Raw genomic sequence first — 24,772 nt, forward strand, 5'->3', positions numbered from 1 at the left:
TTACATTTTTCAGGTAAACAAAGATAACTTGAGTAAATACAAAATACAGTTTTTAAATTATGATTTCATTTGTTATAGGAAAAAAGCTTCTAAAGCTACCTGGTCCTTTAATCCCCCCTAAAAAATAATCCCCCCTTGTTAAGTCATGAGTTAACTGCTAACTTTTCCCTAGTCACAGCCAGGGCTGGTTACTGCCAGACCTGCTGAATCAAGAAATCACTTAAGTAGAAGCTGTCTGACAAAGTGTAAAAGGTAAAAGATTTCAAAAAGCAACACACCATTCCTCATTCCTTGATCTAAAAAAAATAAATAAATTTCAAGAATTGATAAGAAACAAAGTCAGTGACGTCTTTCAGTCTGGAAAGCGTTACAAAGCTATTTCTAAGGCTTCGGGACTCCAGCGAACCCCAGTGAGAGCCAAGGTGCCACAGGCAGTTTTTAGGTTTTGGGAAAATAAATGTTTCAAGCAGGGCCAGCTTTCGGTAGTCTTTTCCCTTAATCAATAAAATCAAACCACATTTCATATTTACTCAGGTTACCTTTGTGCAAAATTACAATTTGTTTGTTTATCTGAAACATGAAAGTGTGCCAAAGTGGCAAAAAAAAGAGGGGAAAAAAGGAATCTGTAAGGGATCAAATACCTTCCTCAGAGCATGCGGTGTTTTATGTGTTTAAGACTCTTACAACACTGTAGCCTTGTGTTCAGCATCACCGTTACTTTTGGTCCCAGCCATCACAGTTGATGTGCAAAGAGAAGATTGTGAAAAAAAGGAAATATGAATTTTAGTCCAGCAAAATTATATATATATATATATATATATATATATATATATATATATATATATATATAGAAGAAGGCGGCCGTAGTGATCGATGTAGCGGTTCTGAATGACAGCAATATCAAGAAGAAGGAACACGAGAAGCTGGAGAAATACCAAGGGCTCAGAGAAGAGCTCGAGAGGATGTGGAGGGTGAAGGTAACGGTGGTCCCCGTGGTAATCGGAGCACTAGGTGCGGTGACTCCCAAGCTAGGCGAGTGGCTCCAGCAGATCCCGGGAACAACATCGGAAATCTCTGTCCAGAAGAGCGCAGTCCTGGGAACAGCTAAGATACTGCGCAGGACCCTCAAGCTCCCAGGCCTCTGGTAGAGGACCCGAGCTTGAAGGATAAACCGCCCGCAGGGGCGTGCTGGGTGTTTTTTATATATATATATATATATATATATATATATATATATATATATATATATATATATATATATATATAATATATATATATATATATATATATATATATATCAGCTATTTATTTTCCTGCTGTTAGTCAATAATTTAGATCTGTGCGTTTTCTATATGTCATATTTCACATAATTACCATCCTAGACTGAAGGAGCATGATGAAAACAATACATTTGAATCTGGATTCTGGTTACAGCACAGAAAATCACTACCCAAATAAGAAGAAATCAGAGCAATTTCTGGTTGAATATTACTAATAACAACAGAGATAATGATGTTGGTACGTCATACCTCTTTGTGTTGTTAAATTAAAATATAAAAAAATCCTTTAGGTGCTTGCCTTGTTTTAAAATGCATATGATCCTGAGGCAGAATTGAGTTAAACTTAATGGGTGACATCAATATATATTATAACCTATGGTTTCACAAAAGTTTGGATGCTGTAAAATGTAAACAAGAACAAAATGCAGTAATTTGCAAATCGTTCAAAGCCTATAATTGAGAAAAATACAAAGGCAACATATCAGAGTCTAAACTGAAAATATTATAAAACTATCAGGTACATGGGCAAAAAATAAGCATACTGGAAATGTTGAGTCTGCAAAAAATCTGTGGTCATTTGTGGTACATAACAGCAATTAATCAATCAGAGAATCGATAAAGATTTCACCAAAACTTTTGCTGAAGGGCCATGATCTATGGGCTCTCAGCTAGCACGACATTAAAAATAGACATGATGCTTTAGTAGAAATCACTGCATGGGCTCAGGATCCATTTTCAGTAAAATATTATTTGTCAACCATTCGCTCTCACATTCACACCTATGGGCAATTTTGAATGACCAGTTAACTGCACTAACTGCATGCCTGGTTGTCTGTGACAGGCTACCGACCTGTCCAGAGTGTACCCTGCCACTCACCCTGTGGTAGCTGAGATAGGCTTCATCCCCTCTACGACCCTGAATTGGATAAATGGACGGAGGGAAGGATGGATGTTATTTGTCACTGCCTCAGCAAATGAAAGTTAAAACACTACCCTGCAAAGAAAGTACATTTTTATCAGCACATAGTTCAAAAGCTGAGACCTGTGATGGTCATGTAGTACACATGGCGTGTTTAACCTGCACATCTGTAGGGCACACAGGGATAAACACACATTTTCAAGCAGCATATGCTACACAGTCCAAATGATGCGTTTCTCAGAAGAATCATTGCTTATTTCAGTGAGAGGATGTCTGTACATATTCTGAATATTCATCATAAAGAGTAACAGTCCTTCCTGTTTGTTTTTGTTACACACTAAAAAAAAATGGATCATTGCAAAAAACAAAATAAAAAAAAACCTCAAACAATTCCAGAGAACCCAAACAACGGAAATTATGTATCAAGCAAGAAGAAGGAAGGACTCTGTGGTCTAAATTACTGCAATTTAATTTCAAGAAGGTTGTGTTGTAAAATGTACAGGTGATGCAACACAGTGGTAAATATGCTTCTCCCTAAATGTTCATGAAACTACTCTGAATCTCACATGTTTGACTTTGATACTATTTTACTGCACTATGCATAATTTTCTACATTAATCATATGGACAAAGTCTCATTTAATTTAATCCAAAAGCTTAACCTAATGTAATAAATTTCAATCTCAGTGGAAATCTTTAAAAGCTACAGAAGTTGACTTATATGTTAAAGTGAGTTTATGAGTGTTTCTCACTTTGGGTTTACACATTTTTAAATCACTGTGGAATTTCTCTGTTTTAAAAGAGAAATAAATAAAGTGCATTATAGCTTTAAAAACGTATAATGCAATATTAGTAATAGTATTGTTATTTTTTTATTATTATCATTATTATTATTATGCTATTGGTAAGCTGTGCTGTGAAGGATAAGAGAAAGTCTACCATCTGATAAAAACTCTGGTTGTTAGGGTGCGTGACCCAAACACTGCACAGCTTGGGAGGTACATGAAAAATGGTGTAGGGGGGGAAATAGGGATGAAATGGTGAGGTGAAAGATAGAAGAGGATAGAGGGCACGAGGATGTGCCAGTACGTGTTAGCAGAGACAGAGAGGTTGAGAGAAAAAGAGAGAGAGAGGGAGAGAGAGAGGGGGATTGTGAGAGGTGGAATCATAAAGTACTTCTTGTGTGTCTAGACAGGTTGCTTGTTAGCAGGGCATGGCTAGCCCTGTGGAGGCTAGAGGTTAATTTGGTATCTGCTGCTGTGTTAAACTAAGGTCAGTACTACAAGTCCTTAAGTCATAAACAAGAGTGGTTAAGAGCCATGTATACACCTAGGCACCGGTTAATGAATATTCAATGAAGATTTTTTTTTCCCCCTTGTCCCTTGTTTCCTTTGTCGTTGCTTGCTTTGTAGAAAATTTTTGGAAAGGAAAAAAACCCACCGTTTTTCTCCATGGCCTTCAGAAATGACCTCTGCGTGCTTACATTTAGTTGTCCTTTGTTATCCTATAGTTGTAACGAATAGTGGCTTTTTGCTTTTTGATTATTCGCTTCCATTCTTGAACGCACCGAATGCAAATGCTTGTGATTTTTATTTCGTAGTACAATAAAAACCAATGATCTAATAAAAACAAACGAAAAAAATGTCCGAGTCATGAAGTTTGTGGATAAAGCAGAACTTATACTCATGACTGGCATTTAATGCAGATGTTTTCTTGGATCTTAGTGGAAACATAATGAGAAAATGTTTGAAGTGAGCTCGCACGAGCAAATCGGGTATAATTCACATGCTGAGAAAAGTGCTTCTGGCCTGTAACCAGCACAAAATCCACCAATGATGGTTAATAAGTCAGCTGAAATAGGGCTTAATTAAAACATTGACACTGTGGGCTGTATCTGTTAACCCGTCAGTGATCACCAGACTGTTCTGCTGCCTATGCATTACATTTGTAATGTATGTCTAAGATGCCAAGTCTTTCTTTGTTTTGTTTTACATATGCTGTAACAGCAGATTCAAAAATAAATAAATACATAAACACATGCAAATACAAAAGCATCAACAGGCTTTGTTTTTGTTTCTAATTTCATTGTTTTTGCTTTTAGTCAGCACATGTTCTCAGGTAAGTAGTAGATTTCCCTCTCTGGTGTCAAATTGCTTCAGGCAGTCTTAAATGTTTGATTTTTTTCCTCACTGTATTCTAATTTTGTATTCATTTGCATTTCATGTGTGTGTGTGTTTTATACATATATATATATATATAATTTTGCATTTTAAGGTAATGGATACTGGCTCTTTGACACTTCCCATTGTCAGTGGCTGATATTTATCTGTTACAATAATTTGCTTGGGCTCAAATCAAGTGAAAAATGTATTGATATAAACACTGACTAATGACCAGATTGTTATTTTAAACACCTGTATTGACAGATTTTCACAATCACCACATCATTAGTTTGCTAACAAGTTAAGGCAAAAGAGGCAAGTATTGTATTTTTAATGCTTCTTTATTCATATTTTCTTCTATTTATTTTGGTTTCCCAAAATAGCAAGCATTTAAGCATTTCACAGTAGTAGCAGCAGTATAAAAGCAGGAAACATCAACCGTGTAGTTATTTTCAACCTGTTTTTTTGGAGCCTCACGCCCACACAGAGGCTCAATAAGGCCAGATTTAAACAATAATAATGATAATAACTGGGGGGGGGGGGGGGGGGGCAGCTTACATTAATGTTTGGACAAACAGCTAGTCATTTTTCTTCAAAACCTCTCTGACCATGCAGTGTAAACCTGGTCAGCCAGAAAGCATAACAGCAGTGCTGTCAATTGACAGACAAATCCCGTCTCCATCTCCAGACCTCTTAACCCCGAGGGATGGGCTTGTGAAATAGAAAGATTACGGTGACGGGAGATGCTATTGTAGGTGGGAAATGGGGGACTGGACCAAAGCAGGCAGGGGCTTGAGGTGAGTGGGAATAAGGAGGAGGGGGCACATCCCTCTTGTATCCTAAAGCAATATGCAGGATGGGGGTTGAGGTGGGTTGGCAGTGCAAGATGTGGAGAAAGTCTAGACTGCATTGACCCTTTTGAAGCCAGGTTTTCTCTTCAGGTCAAGCTTGATATGGAGAAGATAATGGAAAAGCTTGGGGGACTTTTCAAATAAAAAAACAGATTGGTAGACCAAGTATCCCTTCTCTAGCTTCTGTGTAATCCCAAACTGTATGGAGGTAATAGCCTGGAAGTGATGGGAAACCTTTTTCTTCCTTTAAAAGGCGACCAGGACAACTCAGTTGCATGTCTTGAAGCTTGTATCTATTACTTTTGTAGCACCTAGGGTTCCTTTAAATGGTTGACTTGCTTAAACATCTTGCCTGCCCTCTGTTCTTTTAACTGTACAACAGCGCGGCCGCTTACCGAAACAATTGATCAAATCGTCACATTTACTGCACATCCACAAAACAGAGCTCTGAATCCCTTCACTGTAGCAGGGAAGTGCTGAAGAATTTACATTTCTATGCATCGGTAAATTGCCCACAGAAGCAATAGGAGTGTCCCTGTGCTTTGAGTTTTGCTCCTTATTATTTTCTTGCCCATGACACGTCGCTCAACTTCCACTTAATGACTCAGCTATGAGCGCTGACAGTTGACAGAGGTTGGCTGGCCTGGGGGCCCCGTGCTTAGAGAAGGGGGTGGCACAAGGCAGGCTAGGTGGGATGTAATCACTCCCTGTAATTTGGAGGAAAACCACTGAGCTGCTCACAGTCAAGATGAAAGCCCCGTTCTTGTTCCCATCATTCCACAGCCATCGAGCTCCACTGCTTGCAAAAATCTGAAAAGAGAGCTTCAGAGAACCAATTCTGCCTGGTTGATGTCCCCCAGGGTTTAGTCCTGAGACCATCTCAAATCAGCTACAGCCCTGGAGCCATGTTCTTTCCCCAAGGAGTGTCACTGTAGCCAGACAGTCAGACTGCCCATCCTGTGCTGTATGGCCCGAGCGCAGCCAGCCAACACAACTCTCCTGAGATCCTCCTTAGTGGAAAGAGAGCTCAGTGGAGCTTACGCTGTGGGCTTGTATCTGGCTGTCTGTCTGTCATTCTGTCTGACATTCTCCCATGTTGCCGTTTCCCTTTTATATCTCAATCTGGGGAAAGGAGGGAATGCATTTCAAAGCTGTTCCACATCAGGGAAGGAAAAGAATATATTTTATTTTTCACAATATAGCAAGTTGGATAAGTTTGCCAAAAAGCATCCTGTCGTGAAAATAATTGTCTGAACTGGCCAATAATTGCACTTCGTTAAGCTCAGTGTACTTCATTTCCCCGAATGACCATTTTCACAGCAAGATGGGCCAGTTTGATCACTTTGCACGCAGCGCTATGCTACCAAGTTGCCAAAGGGACACTGTAGTGGTTTTGCTTGATAGATGGTGAATGGTGCTTATACAAGGAGCCACTCCAGTGCACCCATAAATATGCATTGTGACATTTGGAACAAAGCCGCTCGTCCTCTCTTTCCTGATGAGCCCTGCCTGCATACTATAACATATTGCCATACTGTCACACCTTGTGTTTCATAGCCAATCTCTCTGTTCATCAACTTGGCAGATAACCTCTAGATGCTGACAAATGATATGGGCGATGGCATTAGAGCTCTATTGTATGCAAAAGCGGGAAGCAGTTTTCCAACAGTGATGCTTGTGCAAGTAATTAATGATTAATCCTTGTTATTTGATGATGAATATGGTGCAGGGTTGCATGAATATTAAAAAAAAAAAAATAAGGCCACACTTTCTATGTTCATTTTTCCCAATCTGCAAATAGTCAGCATCACGTAGATAGTTAATTAAATGTAGTTGCTGTTATTTTAAATTAGCAGAAAATGAAAGATAATTAATAATATTTACTGACCCCCCCCCCCGAGCAGGTTTCTTCCTGTTAAAAGGGAGTTTTTACTTCCCACCATCGCTAAGGTGCTTGCTCATAAGAGGTCATCTGACTGTTGGGATTTTTCTCTGTCTTCTCTGTATTATTGTAGGGTCCATACCTCACAATATAAAGCACCTTGAGATAACTGTTGTTGTGATTGGGTTCGATATAAATGAAATTAAACTGAATTTAAAGCTAATTGATTGGGTTTAGGATAAGATCATAGTGTGGGATAAACTGCACCTTTTCGCAACTCTGCGCATTGCTGATGAAGTGCAAGGATTACCTATTAACTTGCAGTTTATTAACGATCGTATTATAAATCAGGTCCCAAAACAGGTTTCCCTCTATCAACAAAAGGTTTGGTCTGAGGATGTGTTCTCGCATCCACACACCAGACTCGGGCAAGTGCAGAAGAATGCTCCCAGTCCTCGCTGTAGCATTAAGAACATAGCTGGCCTGGATCTCCAAACACCCCATTGCGTTAGAAAGGAATAAATATCCAAGACAGCCAGAAGCAGTTCCTTTCAAATCCCACACACACGCATATCTCTATCTCTCCTCCATCCCTCTCTCTCTGACTCTGTCTCTCCCTCTCTCTGTCATTTGACCAGCAGTGCTTCCTGCCACTGAGGACCTGTGACTCAACAGCCAGAATACAGCAATGTTCTTTTGCCCACCCTCTTGAATATTCATAGAAATAAGAGGACCCATCCATCTTGCATCCATCCACTTTTATATCTAAAAAAAAGGAATTGTGTGTGTGTGTGTGTGTTAGAGGTTTACAAGCTAGCACTGGATATCTAAACGGGTGCTGTTGGAGAGGGTAGGGGCGGGGGTAGGGTGGTGGGGGGCTGTTTTACACTAATTTCTTTATCCCTTTCACAGGAGTGCCATGTTACAAGAGAATTCCTGAGGCGAGCCAATGGCCCGATAAATCTGCCGGAGCCTCTCTCTCAATTTGTCTTCGTGGAATGTCAGCTGGCAAGCGCCCAGACACTGAGAACCTCTTTTCACAATGCGCCAATCTAACAGACGAGATCCCATGTTGGAGCTACAGTACGAGGACTGGCATGGATAAATTGCCACGTGCCTTATCTATGTGTCTTTATGTGTAACTGTCTGAGGTCCTCACTCGGCCTCTGGAAGGCCACTTCCTCTTAGACTCGACAGTTAACCTGAACGGCCGGGTGGCTGACATTGACAAAATGCAGGTGTCGCCAAAGAGGAACCTGTTATGTGACACAGACGCTGTGTCAACCCGTCTTACGCCATATGACCCGCAGTGTGAACAGAAATTGTTCTGTTTGGTGTCGTTCATCACTGTGTGGCACAGTCTCCCACATAGCTCGGTCCAGGTGGCAGAATGGCAGAGTGGGAGAACAGACCATGTTTGTGTGAAGATGCAACAACTATCTCTCTCTTTTTCTCTCTTTCTTTCTCTCATTTGCCTCCCTCTTTCTGCTCTCGCGTTCCCTGTTCAGACAGATCGCTGTGTATCTGTCTTTGGACACTATTTAAAGGTTGTAGGTTAGCAAACAGGAAGATGCCTTCCCACCTGTACCCCTATATGAGCCATGAGTCATGATCCAGTCATAATCCATTTATATGTACAATATTTGGAGGAAAATGCACACGTATGTACACACACTGGTGGGAACATAAAGTTTATTATTAACCAAGAGAAAGTTTTATTTAATGAAGTTCATAAATTAAAAAGTGCTATCATTTTTATGCATTATTTAGACCTAATTTAAAATAGATTATCCCCTAGATACATAGCAGTATGTCTGCATAATGAATGCGTTTATTTGTTAAATTAAGTTGGGTAAAAGTCTGTAAAGCAGATACTTTCAAATAAAAAAACAAACAAGTAAATACCACTCGATCCTCTACATCTCTAACATTTCAACACAGCCCACCACACAAGCGTATTTCGGGGGTTCATGTTACTGCATGACAGTTGGCATGACTGTAAAAAAACGCCATGTGCCAAGTGGAGCTGCCAATGCTCAGCATGGCTGGTTTTAATATTTTAATGTGTTTCATTACAACATTATGGGCCAGATAGCCTTTCTGACGTCCAGACAATTGTCTGCAAATGAACAAGATTACATGACAAGCCCTGAATGACAGCGCTGCCCACTGTTGCCTACCCTAGCCACTTATCTGATGGTAGCCTAGCAACAGATCCCTGACCTGGCTTTGACCTGCACCCGATAAGGTCAACACCTGAAGGCTCTCCCATTGGAGGGCTGGCTGAGAGAGAGGTGGAGCCTGGGGATGCAGGAAGACAAAGGACTCACAGACCAAGGGCAGCCTCCTCTGCATACAGCTCCCTGCTTGTACAAAAGCATGCCAGACCTCCTTACTGGCTTGCATTATACCTGCGTGTGTCTGTGTATTTATGATTGTGTATCAGAGGCAAGGCAGTCAAAAAAAACTGGCAACAAAAAAAAAGCCCAACTGCTGGTACACCAACCCCTCATAGCTAATTTAGACGGTGCATTATTTTTGGTAAAGGGTGAAAAATATCTCCACATTTCTCCCAGAATTACTTACAGCAAATGAGAAGTATTGTGGTGACAAGACCGGATAGATACATTATGAAGGAGGTGCTGAATGTGAAACTAATCGACCACAGAAGCCCACCCTGACAGACACCCCTCCCACCACCCCTTCTCTATTATTTGTGTGCATGCACACACGGAAACCTCACTTGGTTTAACAGCAGTGATATGGAAGTTAATCCAAATTGTGATAGTGGCAATATCCTATTAGACCATGGCAATAAAATCAAGCTGAGACTGGTAACGCATTACAGATATCCGAACATGTTCAGCACGCTCCATTACAATGCGAAGTGACATTAATCAGCAGGGGTCCTCTTACACATACATGGAGGCAAAAAACAAACATGCAAATAGTGCACACACAAGCCCAAAGTAAAAGCTCAAAGGAAATATTTGAGCCTTGAAATGATCACTCGATATTATTATTTTTTAAATAATTACTGAAATAACACTGGCTTTTTACAAGATAAGTACAGACATATTGTAAAACAAAACAAAAAAAAGATAGCCAGGCAAGCCAAGCGCAGAGAGGTGGACAAATGAAAAGCAGTTCATAATACTCTTTGTAATTATTTTTGCTCACCCAGCCTAGGAGTAAAAGTGATTTAGAGGCAGGTGGCAGAGAGTTTTACAGTCCTAATGCTGTGTGAGTTTCTCTTTTTTTAAAAAGTGCCGTTATTCAGTATGCAAAGCGTTTGAAATGATAAAAAGAGCACTACAGTTTTTGTAGACCAGTGTTTGCAAAGGGTGTGTCACGAATAAGCTCGTATATGATTTCTTTCATTTTTTATAACCATAAGTTTTCGCATCTTTCCGTCTCTCTGATGTGCATATTCACTGAGGTTTTGTCACCGTGGTGATGATCATTCAGCCCTGTCAGGTTTGGCGCTAAAATAACTCTCGGCCCTGAGTCGAAGGACCTTTCGCTTCCCTCCAGGGCTTTTTGCAAGACCTCTGCCCCAGTTCACCCAGGGCAACCTAGGCTCCTCCTCTGTATATGTGTGTCTGTGGAAATGTGTGTGCATGCGTGTGTTTGCACTGTCTCCTTACTGTGGGGAAACTGTTGAAGGTCAAAGGGGAGGAAGTTGGCCACCTGCCTCTGTCACACTAACAGTAGCTGAGGGGAAAGAGAGAGGAAGCAGTAGCGGGAGACGTGCCATACACACACACACACACGTGCACTTAAAAGCACACACACACACAAACGAGCACACACAGAGAGAGAAAGTATAAGTAAAAGTTGTATGTGTGCATTCTTTTGTCTGGCAGCTCAGTTTTCAAGGTCAGCTGGGTTGGAGCTTGGAAATCCTTAAATAAGTTGAAATTATTGTCATTTGAGTCACATACTCTTAAATTTCCAGCACTTTGTGATGCTTCCCTTTTTTTTCACTGAACATTTTATTGACCTTTGTAAAAGTTTGTTTATCTGATCCTCACACTTTTATTCCTGAGTCAGAGAAGCAACTCCTATAGGCTCCAGGAGACCCGCTGCTAAAAAACCTGGTGCAGGGAGTTCTCCATTGGTATTTGCTAGAGGCGACAACCCTGCTCGCACCCTGCATAAATGTGCCAACCGAGGACGAGAGCATAGAAGGCCAGAGGGCAAAAAGGGAGTGAACCACCTGCTTCTGTCACACTGTCAGGATGAAGGCGGATAAGTGTAAATAGGGTGAAGTGTGTGTGTGTGTATATGTGTGTGTAAGGGCTGGGTTGTGGATATTGTGTAGGAGGAAGGGGGGACAGGTGGCACGCCGGACAGCGCTGGCACGAGCCACCCAAGGATTTATCACTCAGCGACAGTCATGGCTGGGCAGGGGACAGATGTTGCTGTTTACCCCAGGGCAACATCTGACTGACTGAGCCTAGCATTGGCCCAACCAGCCCAGCCCAGCCAGCACAGGATGGGGCCTGAGAGGATTGAGGAGAGGGAGGTAGGGGAAGCGACAGAGGAGGAGAAGAAGAAAGTGGATAGATGCTCAGTTTGCTCAGTTTACCCCCAAGGTACACAAGCAAGCGAGCCCATTTCTTTCCAATCTGCTCCATGCTCCACTGAAGCACCTGAAACTCATTTAGCCCCCACTAACTGTTGTGCCACTATAGGGAAGCATTTTAATAAGTAGTAATAATGCCACATGACAATATGAGCTTTCATCAGAGGCCTGAAACCTAAACCAGCTACTGGGAAGTGAAACAAAGAAATTGTAATTGACCTCGGATGTACTGCGCATTAGTTAACAAAGCAGACACAAACACACGGCCCTTAAGATGTAATTAGTGCATGCACGAATACACACGCGCTGCACATGTGTTCCACCAGGGTCATGTGAGAAGTTTTAAGAGGCTGTCACCAGCAAAATAGTTGAAGCATTCCTCCCTTGAGCAATGAGGAACGACCTTTAGGTTCAACCGTGAGTGAGGTCATGTCATTGTTGCCATGGCTACTATCAGCAGGCTGCCCTGTTGCTCGCATTACCTCAGCTGCCTGGCATTGTCAGGGTCAGAGAACAGGCTGTGACCTCCCCATGGTGACCAAACTCAATGGGGAACAGAAAAAAGCTCCACTAAGACAAACACTAGTGTCCTATTTGGCTGATCTGCTGTTAATGTAAATGCTTAGTGGAAATTATGGCATTTCCGAGACAATGCAAAAGATATTCTTTGATGATTTGTGCCTTGAAGAAGTCAGCCTTGTAAAGTGAGTGTGATATAACATACAGTTTGCTATCATTAATGATCACTAATGTGGTGTAATAAGCTAAGGGTGGACAAGCAGACCAAGATTTTGCACAGGAGCACGACACACAATGGCTTAAAGGAGAGATCTGCAGTGCCACTGTTAGGCTACAAATGTGCAAACAAGAAAACTGTCTCCAGCAAGAAGAAACGCACATTTATCTGAGATTTCATCGAAAAACTGCAAACCACATCACTGATGGTGTGATCAAAAGTAGCTCGCTCTGCAGGAGTGTATGCATGGAAGCTGATCGGAAAGTAAATACAGTAAAGTCATCTGTGATAAGGCCTGTTAGCTCGATGACTCTGTCCACAGTGAACGCTCTACACGTTTATCTTTTAGTGTTTAAACTAAGAGTTTCTTTCTGATGTAGTGCAAGAAACCGTCTAGAGGTCTTGTCTTTTGCATATTTTATGTTGTAGAGAAAAAAACAAGCTGCAAGCAGAAAGAAACCTAAACGATTTGAACCTCTTTTGTTTCCCAGCTCATAAGCTTTCTGCCTGGAGAACCTGTCTTTGTCCATCTGCATGTGCACGTGAGAAACAGCTGTTTACACGCCACAAACACACTGGGACAACTCTATTAAAATTTTAATATAAATCATTGTAATATTCAGCATCACAACCCAACATTATCCTCTCCACAAATGAAAAAAAACCTAATGGAGTGTCTTAATCATTTCATGCAGGAGATGCAATATAAAATCGCTCTTTTGCTATTTGTGGAACATGTTTGTCCACTCTCCTCCTGATAGGCCCCATTTAATCATGTTGTTCTGTTTCCTAATTAGCAGAAATGCAAAGTGTCTTTGTCACCTGTGGACAGCCAAGAGGGCTAATTTGGGCTTTTCACTAATTGCCACGGTAACGAGCCTCCTGCGCCTCCGCTGGGGGTGGGTGGAAGGCATGGCAGGAGGAGGACTGGAGAATGGAAGGATGGAGGGATGAAGACACAGCTCTGCTCACACACGGCCGAGGTGTGAAAGAACGCGGCAGGCCAACAGAACACAGCCTGGAGGAGTCCAACAGCAGGGAGTGGGGGACAGCCTGCGCTGTGAAAAAGCCCCAACACCCAGCTGAGAGGGAGGAGGATTCAGCTCTGGCCAGTTTTGCTCTCTCTCAACTTTGATGGGGAGATGACTACATTGGGTTGGATAACTGTTGGACATTTTTCTGACACCGACACTTGTTTTTTCCCCCACCTGATTTAATACAGGTTTCCACACAAATGCACTCTTTTAAAAAACTGTTCTTATTATAGACAAACTCCAGGAATAACTCTGCAGGCCGTTTTTTTTACATGAAGTTTGACATGTGTGAAGCCTGAGTGTATTCTTCTTGTTGCACTTTTCATACACATTGCAAATTATGTTGAAATTAAATTTAAAAAAGAAGAAGAATGCATTGCATCTAGTCGTACTCACCACAAGCCCCCTGTTATTTATTTCCATTTATTATTAACTTTTACCGTGACGCAAATTGAGGGCTAATATTAATTGTGATAAGGATTATATATACATATATATATATATATATATATATATATACATTAGGGTTTTAGTGAAAATGTATCCACAGAGCGCTGAATTTAATGTTAAATTTCGCCCCGGATTTAGCGAGTTCCACCAGCAGGTCAAAGCGAAGATGTGCATTCATGTTTGCATGCACCGCATAAATTATTGTCGCGCTGTTTTTTTTTTTTTATTTTTTTATCTCTATACATATAAAAATATATTTATTTATTTATAATGGTTTTTATGTTTGTTTTGTTTTTGTGGGAAGGAAATTGCCCTGACTCCCTTTAATGCAACCCGACTCCATCAATATGCTCTCTCCGCCGAATTATGTCCCTGCTTTCTCAAATATATTTTTTGTTCAGTAATACACTCTGAAAGCTTGGGGGCACCTTGTCCGTACGCTGCTCTCGGGGGCGAGCTCCTCCAATGTGTACGTGCGCGCAAGTGTGCGTTTGAGTGAGTGAGTGAGTGTGTATGCGAGAGAGAGAGAGAGCGCGCGTGTGAGCGCCTGTGTGAGCGAGAGAGAGAGCGCGCGTCTGTGTATGTGTGTGTGTGCGTGCGCGCGCGTGTCTGCCTGCTCTGCTGTTGCTGCCCTTTGATCCCTGCATTAGTGTTAGTTAGGGGCTCGGAGACACACTTGCACCGAGAGCAGCCATAGTCAAGACACGGCAACAACAACAGCGGCACCTCCTCCGCCTGTGTGTTCCCATTCCCCCAACAATACACTTTAAACCGAGCAAAGCCAGGTGCACGACCAAGTCCCTGCCATCACTGGCGCCTCCAGTCTCAATGGGAAAAACCTTTTTTCTCCTTATCCCTAAACAAGGACGAGAATGTGATTAAAAACGGGGGAAAATGCCAAGGAGGAAGCAGGAGCAACCCAAGCGCCTGCCTTCACGTAAGTCGTTCGCTCGTTTTGTGCAATTTTAACGGCTCTCCGTGTGTTTTGCGCAGTAGTTTAGGGTTAAAGAGGTGAAACAGACAAAAGACTCGGCGTAGGTTATTTCTCCCCTTTTTAGGTCCGAGCGAGGCAGCCATGTTGTTGGCGATGGGTAACGTTAGCCTAGGCAGTGAGTGGATAAATGATACGTGGCTTTAATAAGGGTATAATCGATAAAGGTCCGGTTCCGCTAAAGGTTGCGGTCAGTTGGCATATGTGTCGGTTGTGTGTGCGTGTGGGGCGATAACGGCCGAGCGTTTTCGGTAATGCGTTCGCCTCCGCTAGGTCGCTTTTCGGGTAGAAAGGGGAGGATCTGGGAGTCTGGCCGCAATAAAATGAAGGGTCAGTCGGATCAGACGAGCCAGACTCTGGCTACCCGTACTCCAGTGTTCCTAGTTAGCAATAGCGCTATCTAGCAACGCTCGGTAAACTTCATTTCGTCGGCAATAAACGTCCAACTTTCGCCTCATAGTTTTTTGCGGCTCCCCAGTCGTAGAGACGAAAATTCTTCTCGCTTGTTTGTCATCGACTTTTTATTTTTATTTTTTAAAGTATGGTTAATTTCTCTTTTCTTTTTTTTTCTTTCCGAGGCAATGCAATTTTTCCTCTCCCCCCTACCCCTCCCAGTCTGCATGCAGGCTGTGTCAGAGCCATGGTCGGTCACCTGAAGTTCAGGGTTTTTCCCCCCTTCCCTTTTGCAGCCATTCATTGCAGACAGACTACGATCAATAACGCGGTTAGAAAAAGGAAACGACACTTGTGCTTCTTTACTACGTTTCTCACGGTAACGCCGTGCAAACGCCGCAGAAAGCCCATTAGAGAATCTCGTGCTGAAGCTGAATTGGGAAGAAGCTCGTTTTTTTTTCCTTTTTACTTTTTTGTGTTTGACCCTACCGTGTCTTGGATGTTCGTATTGTGCCTTTTATCAGTCCAGATAATGAAAAGCTGCAGTGACATTCTCTGACCACTAGAGGATTGCTGGAGACGTTAGCGTGGCCGATGACAACTATTATTAAAGGGTTTATCCAAGAGTGGCATTTAGTCTGCTCTTAATCATTCTTGCCCAACACGTGCGTAAGCAAAAGAGCACAATTAGTCATATTAGTATGTAAATGTAATGAATAATGAGTGATTCATGTTTACATCAACAGTGGCTTGATGCATTTGTCTATATGGCACTGTCTTCTTCTTCTTCTTCATCATCATCATTTCTTAAATGTCAGATCCGGGGAGCTGCTCGGCCTAACCAGCACAGATCCCATTTTCCTTTTCTCCACTGTTAATATTAACTGATCTACTGTTCAGGTGTTTGACCTAGGCTTGAACTTGGGGAAATTGCAGCGGTTGGCTGGGAGGCATAGAGGTGGAGACGAGGTGACAGTGGGTGCAGGGACTCTGTGTGTATGTGTGTGTGTGTGTGTGTGCGCGCGCGCGCGCGCGCGCGCTCCGGACTTGACTGACAGCGAGTCCTCGCTGATGTGCTGCATGAGGAGTGTGTAAGTCACATGGATGAACCGCGCAGAAGCAGGGTCACGACGTTTAAATGATAAGAATCCACTTCAGCCTGCGTACTATCACTACACATCCTAGAGGGAGGGTGTCTTTAACGGTAGTTGTGCAAAGGCATGTGTTTTGCCAAAGTCTTGTGTGTCATGACGTGTGTCGAGCGCTCGCCATAGCCCTGAAATGCAAGCAGTGACACATTAATTTCACACGTGAGGTGAGAGTGACCCTTTTCTGTGAGGTGTATTCATCAGTTTGCTCTGCCATTCTCTCTTTAAGAAAGGTTTCAGATTGGGGGTGGGGGGTTTCTACTGTACAGCCCACTGTACTCCTACGAGCTTATACTCGGCTTTTCCTGGAAATAAGAACACGTCTGTAGTCCTGCTCAGGTGGAGTGACTCACTTTGTGATATATATTCAAATAAATTGTATTTTGTGTGTGTGTGTGGGGGGGGCGGAGGGCTGCAGCACTTGAATATCTATTAAACCATCTCAATTTTTGCATTCTAGACTTTGAAAGAAGCAGCAAGGTAAAGGCACTGACTTTTAAGGATGGAGTTTGTTAGTTTAAAATGTAAATATTTGGTATAGTGTGTGAATCGAAATGAACCGTTCTATCAGACGAGCGGTGAGCTGATTAAAATATAAGATCCAAGCAGAGGGGAATGAGAGGGGTTGCTTAAGATTTGTGATTTACGACAACCGGTGTTTTCAGAAGGTGCACACGGTTTCGTGATAAAAGCTGTTTGGCACAGTGTGATTATGTATAGTCTGGATCAGCAACACAAGATGTCCCAGTATTTTCTCTCTTTTTGAGCACATCAACCTTTCAATTAAGCCGCTTCGTAATTGGCCTGCAACAAAAATACTCTTCACCCACGTATCTGAAACCATGCACTCCCGTGTAGGCACTGTACTGGAGCACTGCTGTGCCTGTTCCTGGCTCTAAATGAAAGCTGCTTTTTTTTTTTTCTGATTTAGGAGTTGTTTCCCTCCTCAGTCAACAAACTGTCACAGAAAAGTATGAATTTGTCAGAAGCTTTTTGCGCTTTGTTTTGGATCTTCCCACTCTAGAATGGAAGTGTCACCCCATGCCATTCGCTGTCAGTCTGTGTGTTTTTCATTATTCAGCCAACAACACCCTAGTGGTGTGCCAGCCAACGAGCACAATATCGAGCTTCAAATCTCTTCATCTGTGGTGAAAAAGGGCAAGCTAATACACTGGCTTTAATGCTGGAGGTGCTTTATCTTAGCACAGACCCAGATATATGGGCTGTGCTGCCCAGTGTGCAGTGTCCTATTGTCTGTGGCACAGCTTGTGAGTGGAGACTATTCTTTAAGTGCGTGTGCATGGCACACACATGTGAAAGTGTTATGAAAGTGAACACACAACCTCTTGTGTGTGTGTGTGTGTTGTGTCTGTGGGTACATAAGCTGGCTATGGAGGTCACAGTACAGTATGGCGCCTTCACTCTGACAAGTAAACATGACCTTTGGTGCCACAATGAAAACAGCCATTCTTTATGACCTTGTGGTGTGTTATTGTGTGTGTGTGTGTAATGTTGCTGCTTTATTACTTGCGATTCAAAGTTAGGTTAAAATGCGTAAAAGTTTGGATATTTTGCATGTGACTTTGTGCATTCGAAAATGTGAGAAGCAGCATTTTTGCCGCCTTCTGTCCCCAAAATGTCCATATCCCAGCTTCCGCTTTACTCGGATCACCCGCTCCGCACCACCTCGTGCTTCTCAAACAATCAAGAAGAGCCACATCACAAAAAGCACCGTCCTCAGCGACTGGGGAGGAGCCTTCTCCGTCCGCCCCTGGTTATCTTCAGCTGAAATGGAGTTGCATTGGACATTTCTAGATCTAACTCTGCTCGTCTTTGTCAGCCAATAGCTGACAGACTGGGTGGCTCTGGAGCTTACTGTAATGGCGGGTCACTGGCTACCTTCCACTTGCTATGATTATAATGACCTTGGTGGGGCTGGGGCTTGAAAACATTGGATTAAGGGGAAAGGAAAATGAGAGGAGGTTTCCATTTCGCTCTTGGCATAAAATTTGTGGGGGAATTTCTGCCAAGAACACCCCCTCCCCAACACACACACACACACCCTAACATCACCACCGCTGCCCCTCAAGTTGATGAGGCTTGGGTGCACTGGCGGCGTCGGGCGAGTAGAGCTCAAGCGAGTAATGATACACAGCCTTTAACTTAGAAATGAATTATAGGGCAGGGGAAAGGTGGCGGACGCCTCTCTCGCTGTATAGTCTTTGAGAGAAGAGAAACCTGCTTCTTCTTCTTCTTCTTCTTTGTAAGCAAAAAAGAAGAAGAAGAGTCCAGCTGCCTTTTGTGTTTCACTTAATAGTAACAGAAAAACACTGAGAGTGATGCGAGTTTGGGCAAGGTTTAATGGGCCTGGTTTCAAAGAAGTAACTAAGCCTCAGGGTGAGGATCAATATTTATACCAAATGTTAACCTTATTTGCTGCTTCAGACAATTGGCTCAAAGCACACAGACTACAAAAAAAGAAAAGGAAAAAAAACCATTTCTTAAGAAGCAAAACTCTGTGTGGATCTGTTACTTGAAAATAATGTGAAATGAACGCGCTGTAAAAAATTCTGTTTCACATCCTGTTGAAGGCATCATTTGAAATGCTAACCGCTCTTTACACAACCAGGCTAATACCTTACTGAGTGGGTTTGTGTTTTTTTTGTTTGTTTTTTTTGGTATTATGTCTCCCTTAGATTTTGGTTATGTTTGTTACTCGAGAACATCTGAATGCAGGCATGTCAATTGAAAACTCCTAACACTCGGGTTCAAGTGTGTTGGTCAGTGTCACGTTGGTAAAGCACAATGGAGATTTTTTTTTCTTCTTTTTTTGTCGTTAATTCAGTTTCTTTTCACTTTAATTGGATTTTATCACCAATACAGAAATCAGAAATACAATACTTTGAGACACAAAACCACGAGCCTGGATTTCCTATAACTTCTTTTTGCAGTAAATACAAGTCTGGGCTAAAGCAACATAAAGACACACAGCATCACAGAAATTCATTTTTTTGTATGTGTTGGGACAGAAGATGAACAATTGTGCTGAGATTTCTGGTGATAATTTGACATGTTTACGAAAGAAATCTGTTTTCTTGGAAGACTGCGTGCACTTACGGTTACCTAGACTACAGCGTGCTAGTCAAACCAAAACTACAAGGCCTGCTTGGATCTTTGTGGATTCATAGCTAGTTGAAGCACCACACAATGACAAGTGGTGGGCCAGACATAATCCTTTTGTGTCTAGACACACTCACACAAGTTATGCAGATTGTTATATTACCTCGCCAAGTCTTTTGAGGTTTCACGACCCAAGCGTCTGTGTGCATTTTTTTCTTTTTTTTTTTTAATTAATGGAGGAGAATCATGCAAGTCGGTCTCTTGCATACTGAGAAGGGCTATAACAGTACCAAATGCTAAAGGTTGTAAATACAGGATGATTTGCACTTGAACTTCAAGCTCTTGCTGGGCTACAATGATAAAGCATCATGTACACATAGTAGTGTGACTGGAACATCGTCAGTAATGACGTTTTTATGTTAGATGGTGAGACTGAGTATCACCGTATTTGTGCAGAAAAAATATTAGATTTTTTTTTTTTTTTTTTTTTTGATTTAGAAAAAGAAAAAGCTCCCCAAACTTGGACAGTTTTTTTCCTTGTGGTAATGCATTAATGTGCAGTCTTGGCCTGAGTTATAGGAGATTAGAAGATATTAGAGTTTTTGAAGATTGAATAAATATTATCCTTTTTCCCCTTTATTAAATATGTTTGAGAAAGGAAAAAGTCCCGTGCCTTTTTTCTGCATTTGAGTGACGGAGAGAGACGGGAAGCCCGGGGGGAAAGAGCGGGGTAACGACTTGTAGTAAAGATCCATCTGGCTGGGAATCGAACTTGGGACTTGGCTGACGGACGGTTTTTGTGCTCATGTGATACTCACCCAGTCACACTTTGGATCTCCCCCAGCTGGTTTAATACAATTCAGCGACATTTTTAGCAGAAGAACTGACAGAGAGGCGTGCCGCTCATAGAAATATAAAGACTGTTTAATAAAGAGTAAAGGAATGCATTTGACCAGTCACAGTAAACAAGCATTAAAAAGCTTACTGTTCGAGCCTGTGGTAAGTTAGGTGTCTTAAAAATAAATTCTGGTACAGTGTAACAAAGTTTAGTTCAAATTGTAACACAGGAAAAAAAAAACTTGATCTGAAATGGTCAACTTGGAAAGGTTTTTTTTTTTTTTTTTCAGATGTGTGTTATCTAATCATTTCAAAGTGCTTTCTCTGAGCAGAGAGTCCTCTGCAGCACAAAATCAGTAGTCAGCCTAATACTTCAGTACAGTACCTGCCTGTCTGCCTGGTCACAATCAGAACCCCCTCTGTGAGGAATGGAAGTGCCTCAGCCTTGGTAACGATTTTTCCCGTGTTGACAAGTCACAACATGGAGATCTACAGCTCGGAGAGCAGCCCTTTGGCTACGCAGAGCCCTGCTTGCACTGAGTAATAGCAATCTCACAGGAGTAGCAGGCTTTCAGCTGGCAGCAGTTCATACGGAACAGCTCGCCGGTGCAGCTGGGAAAGACAGAGCAGAGTGGAGAGGGAGAGAGGAGCTGGTGGTGGTAGCAGCAGTGGAGATGGAGGGAGGGAGGAAGTGGAGAGGAAGAGCTGTTAAGAGCTTTGGGCGGTTTCTCTGTTGTTGTACCACACAAGTGCATCCAGGCCCTGCAGGACAAGCCTTTAACAGGCATGAGGGATGGAGAGCATGAGAGGAGAGGAGGAGGAGGCGGCGGTGGTGGTGGAGGAGGAGGAGGAGGAGGAGGGAGGTGGTGGTGGTGGTCTGGGGAGCCGAAGCTGGCTAGTCGTGCCAGACGCTCGCTCTAAACAGGGATGTGATTTATTGTTTGCCTCTGTCTCACGTTTCACTCCTAGAAAGACACTTAAATTGCGTTGTTGAGAGATAAAGTACTTCCTCAATTGTCTTAAAAGAACGACCACCCCCTGCGGGCTGTGAAGAATTTTTTGAGCATGTGGTACATCATTAACAAGTGCACCAAACTGGGAATATTTTTGGCACAAGGTGGCATCTTGATTTTGTTTTTCGTCTGTGGATTCCGCTTGGTTTATTGCTTCCTTTTTTTCTTTTTTTTTTAACTGTCTATATACAGATCCTACTGCTTATGTATATTACGCATTAATTACTTACAAAGCTGCCTTTTAAAACTCTGTAATTCAATGTACGTATATTTCCTAGTGGGCTGGCCAACACGTTGATCTTTGTCACCCTTGCTGAGTGCACTCGGCACGGCACAGTGCTATGGGATGACCTCACTTCCTGTGTGGGTAGAAGAGGGCAGGAGGCCTCGTACGTACACACACACACACACACACACACACACACACACACACACACACACACACACACACACACACACACACAGACATTCTGAAGCACAGCCTGGCTTCAGTTAGCCTTCAGCGCACCAGCCAGGCTAACCCCTCTCCCTCCATTTGGCGCGGACGCGTTTCGTCTTTGCGCATTTGGGCAGACACGAGCACGACGCGGGCTAATGTCTTTAACTAGCTGGTCTAACAGCTGTGTGTTTACAGCTTTTTGGGACATAGGATCAGTTTTATGGGAAAATTAAAAGTACAGAAGGGGGGGTCCGTCACAGACACAGGATAGTAAGACCATAAGGCAGTGACAGCTCTCTAGGGAAACAATATATCACCTCTAAAAGAGGGTGTGGAAGTGTTTGGCAGTGGGACAAAAATCCAGAGAAGTTAAAATCACTGATGTGATGGCATCTCCTGAGAAAGACATTGTCAGGGCGGTGTTAGGTTATTTACGATGTAGTTGTTTCATCTTCTGGCGTATTAAAACAAATATCTTGCCTTTCATTGTTAACCAAGGGCACATGCTCACTTGATTCTGACCTTACAATTCTAAAGAGATTAGCAAATAAGTGGATGTTTTTTGAGTGCAGAGTCCAGTGGCTTATGGTTCTTTTAAAGAAGCCAAAACCATAAGTAGAAACAAATTAAGCTGGACAAATTAGTCGAGTCAAGTTACCAGCGGTCGGATGTGGGAAGCTAAAAGACAGAATCAGGTGGCTCAGCTCATAATTGCCCGTATGTTCCCACACCCCACCAGTGTTTTGACCGAGGTCCATGTTGGTTCAGATTGCCATGCCATTAATCCCTCGTACTCTACAGGGGAGTGGTCAGCGGCAGATGTATTTGCACTTCCTCCAGAAGGTTTTCTAGATTAGCCCAAATCCTCCCAGAAAAACCTTTTTAAAACCTCATTTGGCACGCACAGTCAGACTTTGTGCTCATAGCTGGCCAGAGAGCCGTGCCTCCCTCTACGTCTCATTCTCTCCGACTCCCCTGATATTATTATTTTTTGTTTTGGGGTTGTTTTTTTTGTTGTTGTGGTTTTTATTTTTATTTTTCGTATCCCTACCTTGTGGTTCTCGCAGCTTAGCCCCACGTCGATTTTTGGACTGGGCAGTGTAATTGTTTGGAAAGTCGGTTGTGTCATTTGCATGTAGCAAGCAGCCACTTTTCCAGTTTCAGTGGTTTGACCTTGTTGTACCTGCCAGCCAGAAATGAGATCATCAGAAGAGTAGACGAGAAGCTGACATCTCTCCTCCACCTACCCGTGGCTTTAAGTGATGGTTGTCATAGCAATCATTATGCCACAGAACAGACTCAGTGGGTGAAGGATGGCTTTGAATGCGGCAGCCTCGGGTCACAACCTGGTTATGACAGAACAGATAGACCTATGAGGGTTGGTTGCAGTACACACTCTGCACAAAGTAAACAGCCACATACAAACCTTGTGAGGTTCATATGGATTTCAGGTCGAGATTGAAATTATTAAAGCAGTGCCACCCCCTTTTTTTAATGCCACAAAGAAAGAGAGGCAGGTATTGGTGTAATGGAGAGGGGGAAGAGCAGCATGGGGCGAACAATGCCTCTCATTCCCATCAGCTGCCCTGGCCAGCATTTAACATGGAGATTGGAAACGGAATAAGCCCCCCCCATTCTCCCTGGACCTGCATGTAAATGAGGCTAGCGGTTAGCATTTCCTGCTGTGCTACAGCAGTTCTTCTCTCTTTCTTGCTCCTCTCCCCTCCTTTTTCTTTTTTTTTTCTTAAGTAATGGTCTGAAAGTACTCCCCCTTTTCCTGGGTAGGAACCGGGACCAATCCTGATTAGTGTCCCTGTCCTAAGTGACAGGCTAAAATCCAAGCAAGCACTGCCTTGGGCGCCTCTGCCAAACAGCCTTCAAACCAATACCACCATATAAAAAAAGACACCCCCCACCACCTACCCCCCATTCGCAAGATTCCCTCCCTCCCCCTCGTCCTCCTCGCTCCTCTGCTCATTCTCCCCTGCCGTCCTTTCTGAGTGTCTCTAATAGATGCTGTCTCCATCGCTCTAACACACTGTCCTCTCACATACATGCATACATGCACATATAGAATTACCTCTCACTCTTCCCTCCTCTCCACCTCACACCAGAGCTTGCTTTGTATCCCTGGGTGGACTGGCTGCTATAGAGCCAAGTGTCCCTTTTGCCAGTAGGGTGATTTACAAACAATACATGGACGCTGTACACACTCCCACCTTCCACCCTCCTACACTCTCTCACTTCTCTTCCACAGACACACAATCACCTCTGTGAGGAGCTTCAGTATGCCAGAAAACTACGCAGCAGGGTGATGGCCTGTTCTTTTCACACTTGTTCTAAAGAATGTACCCTGGCTTCTTCTGAAAGTTAGCGCAACACGCACGCCTCGGTTTGAACGAGGTTAGTTTGTTTTAAGCGGAAGAAAAATTGGTGGCGTCTGACTTGTGTGTCAAGTGGCTTATTATTGGTCATTTTCAGCACCACATGAAATGATAATCTGCGCTCCATTTGTGACAATTCTGCCTCACGCAGACAAGCAAATGCGTGAGGAATTTGTGTATTTCATTTGAGGAGTTGGGATGCTGTTGCAAGTTTGGAAATTGGTATACTTCAAAACCTTAGTATTTGTCACTAATTCCTGTGTACGTTATAACTGTAAACCAACCACGATACTAGTGAAAAGTGCTTACATATGCTTGAATATTTTTGCATACGTACATGCATATATGTAAAAACATGCACGTGTGGGTTCCATGTGGTTTTATGTGGCCACCAACATGTCACAACCAACGAGAGGGTATGAGGGAAGTTTCTGAGTATGAGCAACTCTTCCTCACACAGCCAAGAAAGTGTGAACTCAATCATTCAGACCGGGTCTGTCAAACATGAATCAAAAGGTCCAATCAGGCCCACTGGATGACTTTGCA

At 42.8% G+C, this 24,772-nt stretch overlaps 1 protein-coding gene across 3 annotated transcripts in view; it reads left to right on the top strand.

Annotated features, from left to right (window-relative positions):
• znf827 (zinc finger protein 827) overlaps positions 1-24,772 on the top strand; it is a 113,189-nt gene that overhangs the window by 23,219 nt on the left and 65,198 nt on the right. Inside the window, exon 1 of one of the 3 annotated variants that reach the window (XM_085276560.1) lies at positions 14,436-14,838. The exons of 1 other annotated variant lie outside the window; for it this stretch is intronic. In XM_085276560.1, coding sequence (XP_085132686.1) covers positions 14,796-14,838 — 43 coding nt within the window. In that variant the 5' untranslated portion in view covers positions 14,436-14,795. Of the gene's footprint in view, positions 1-14,435; positions 14,839-21,341; positions 21,793-24,772 lie in introns of those variants that run through there. One more of the 3 variants, XM_085276561.1, reaches the window with a different exon arrangement.

This window comes from Mchenga conophoros, linkage group LG6 (assembly GCF_057382185.1).
Source record: "Mchenga conophoros isolate Kocher_MC1m ecotype Shallow Benthic linkage group LG6, M_conophoros_male_GT1.1, whole genome shotgun sequence".
NCBI lineage: Eukaryota > Metazoa > Chordata > Actinopteri > Cichliformes > Cichlidae > Mchenga > Mchenga conophoros.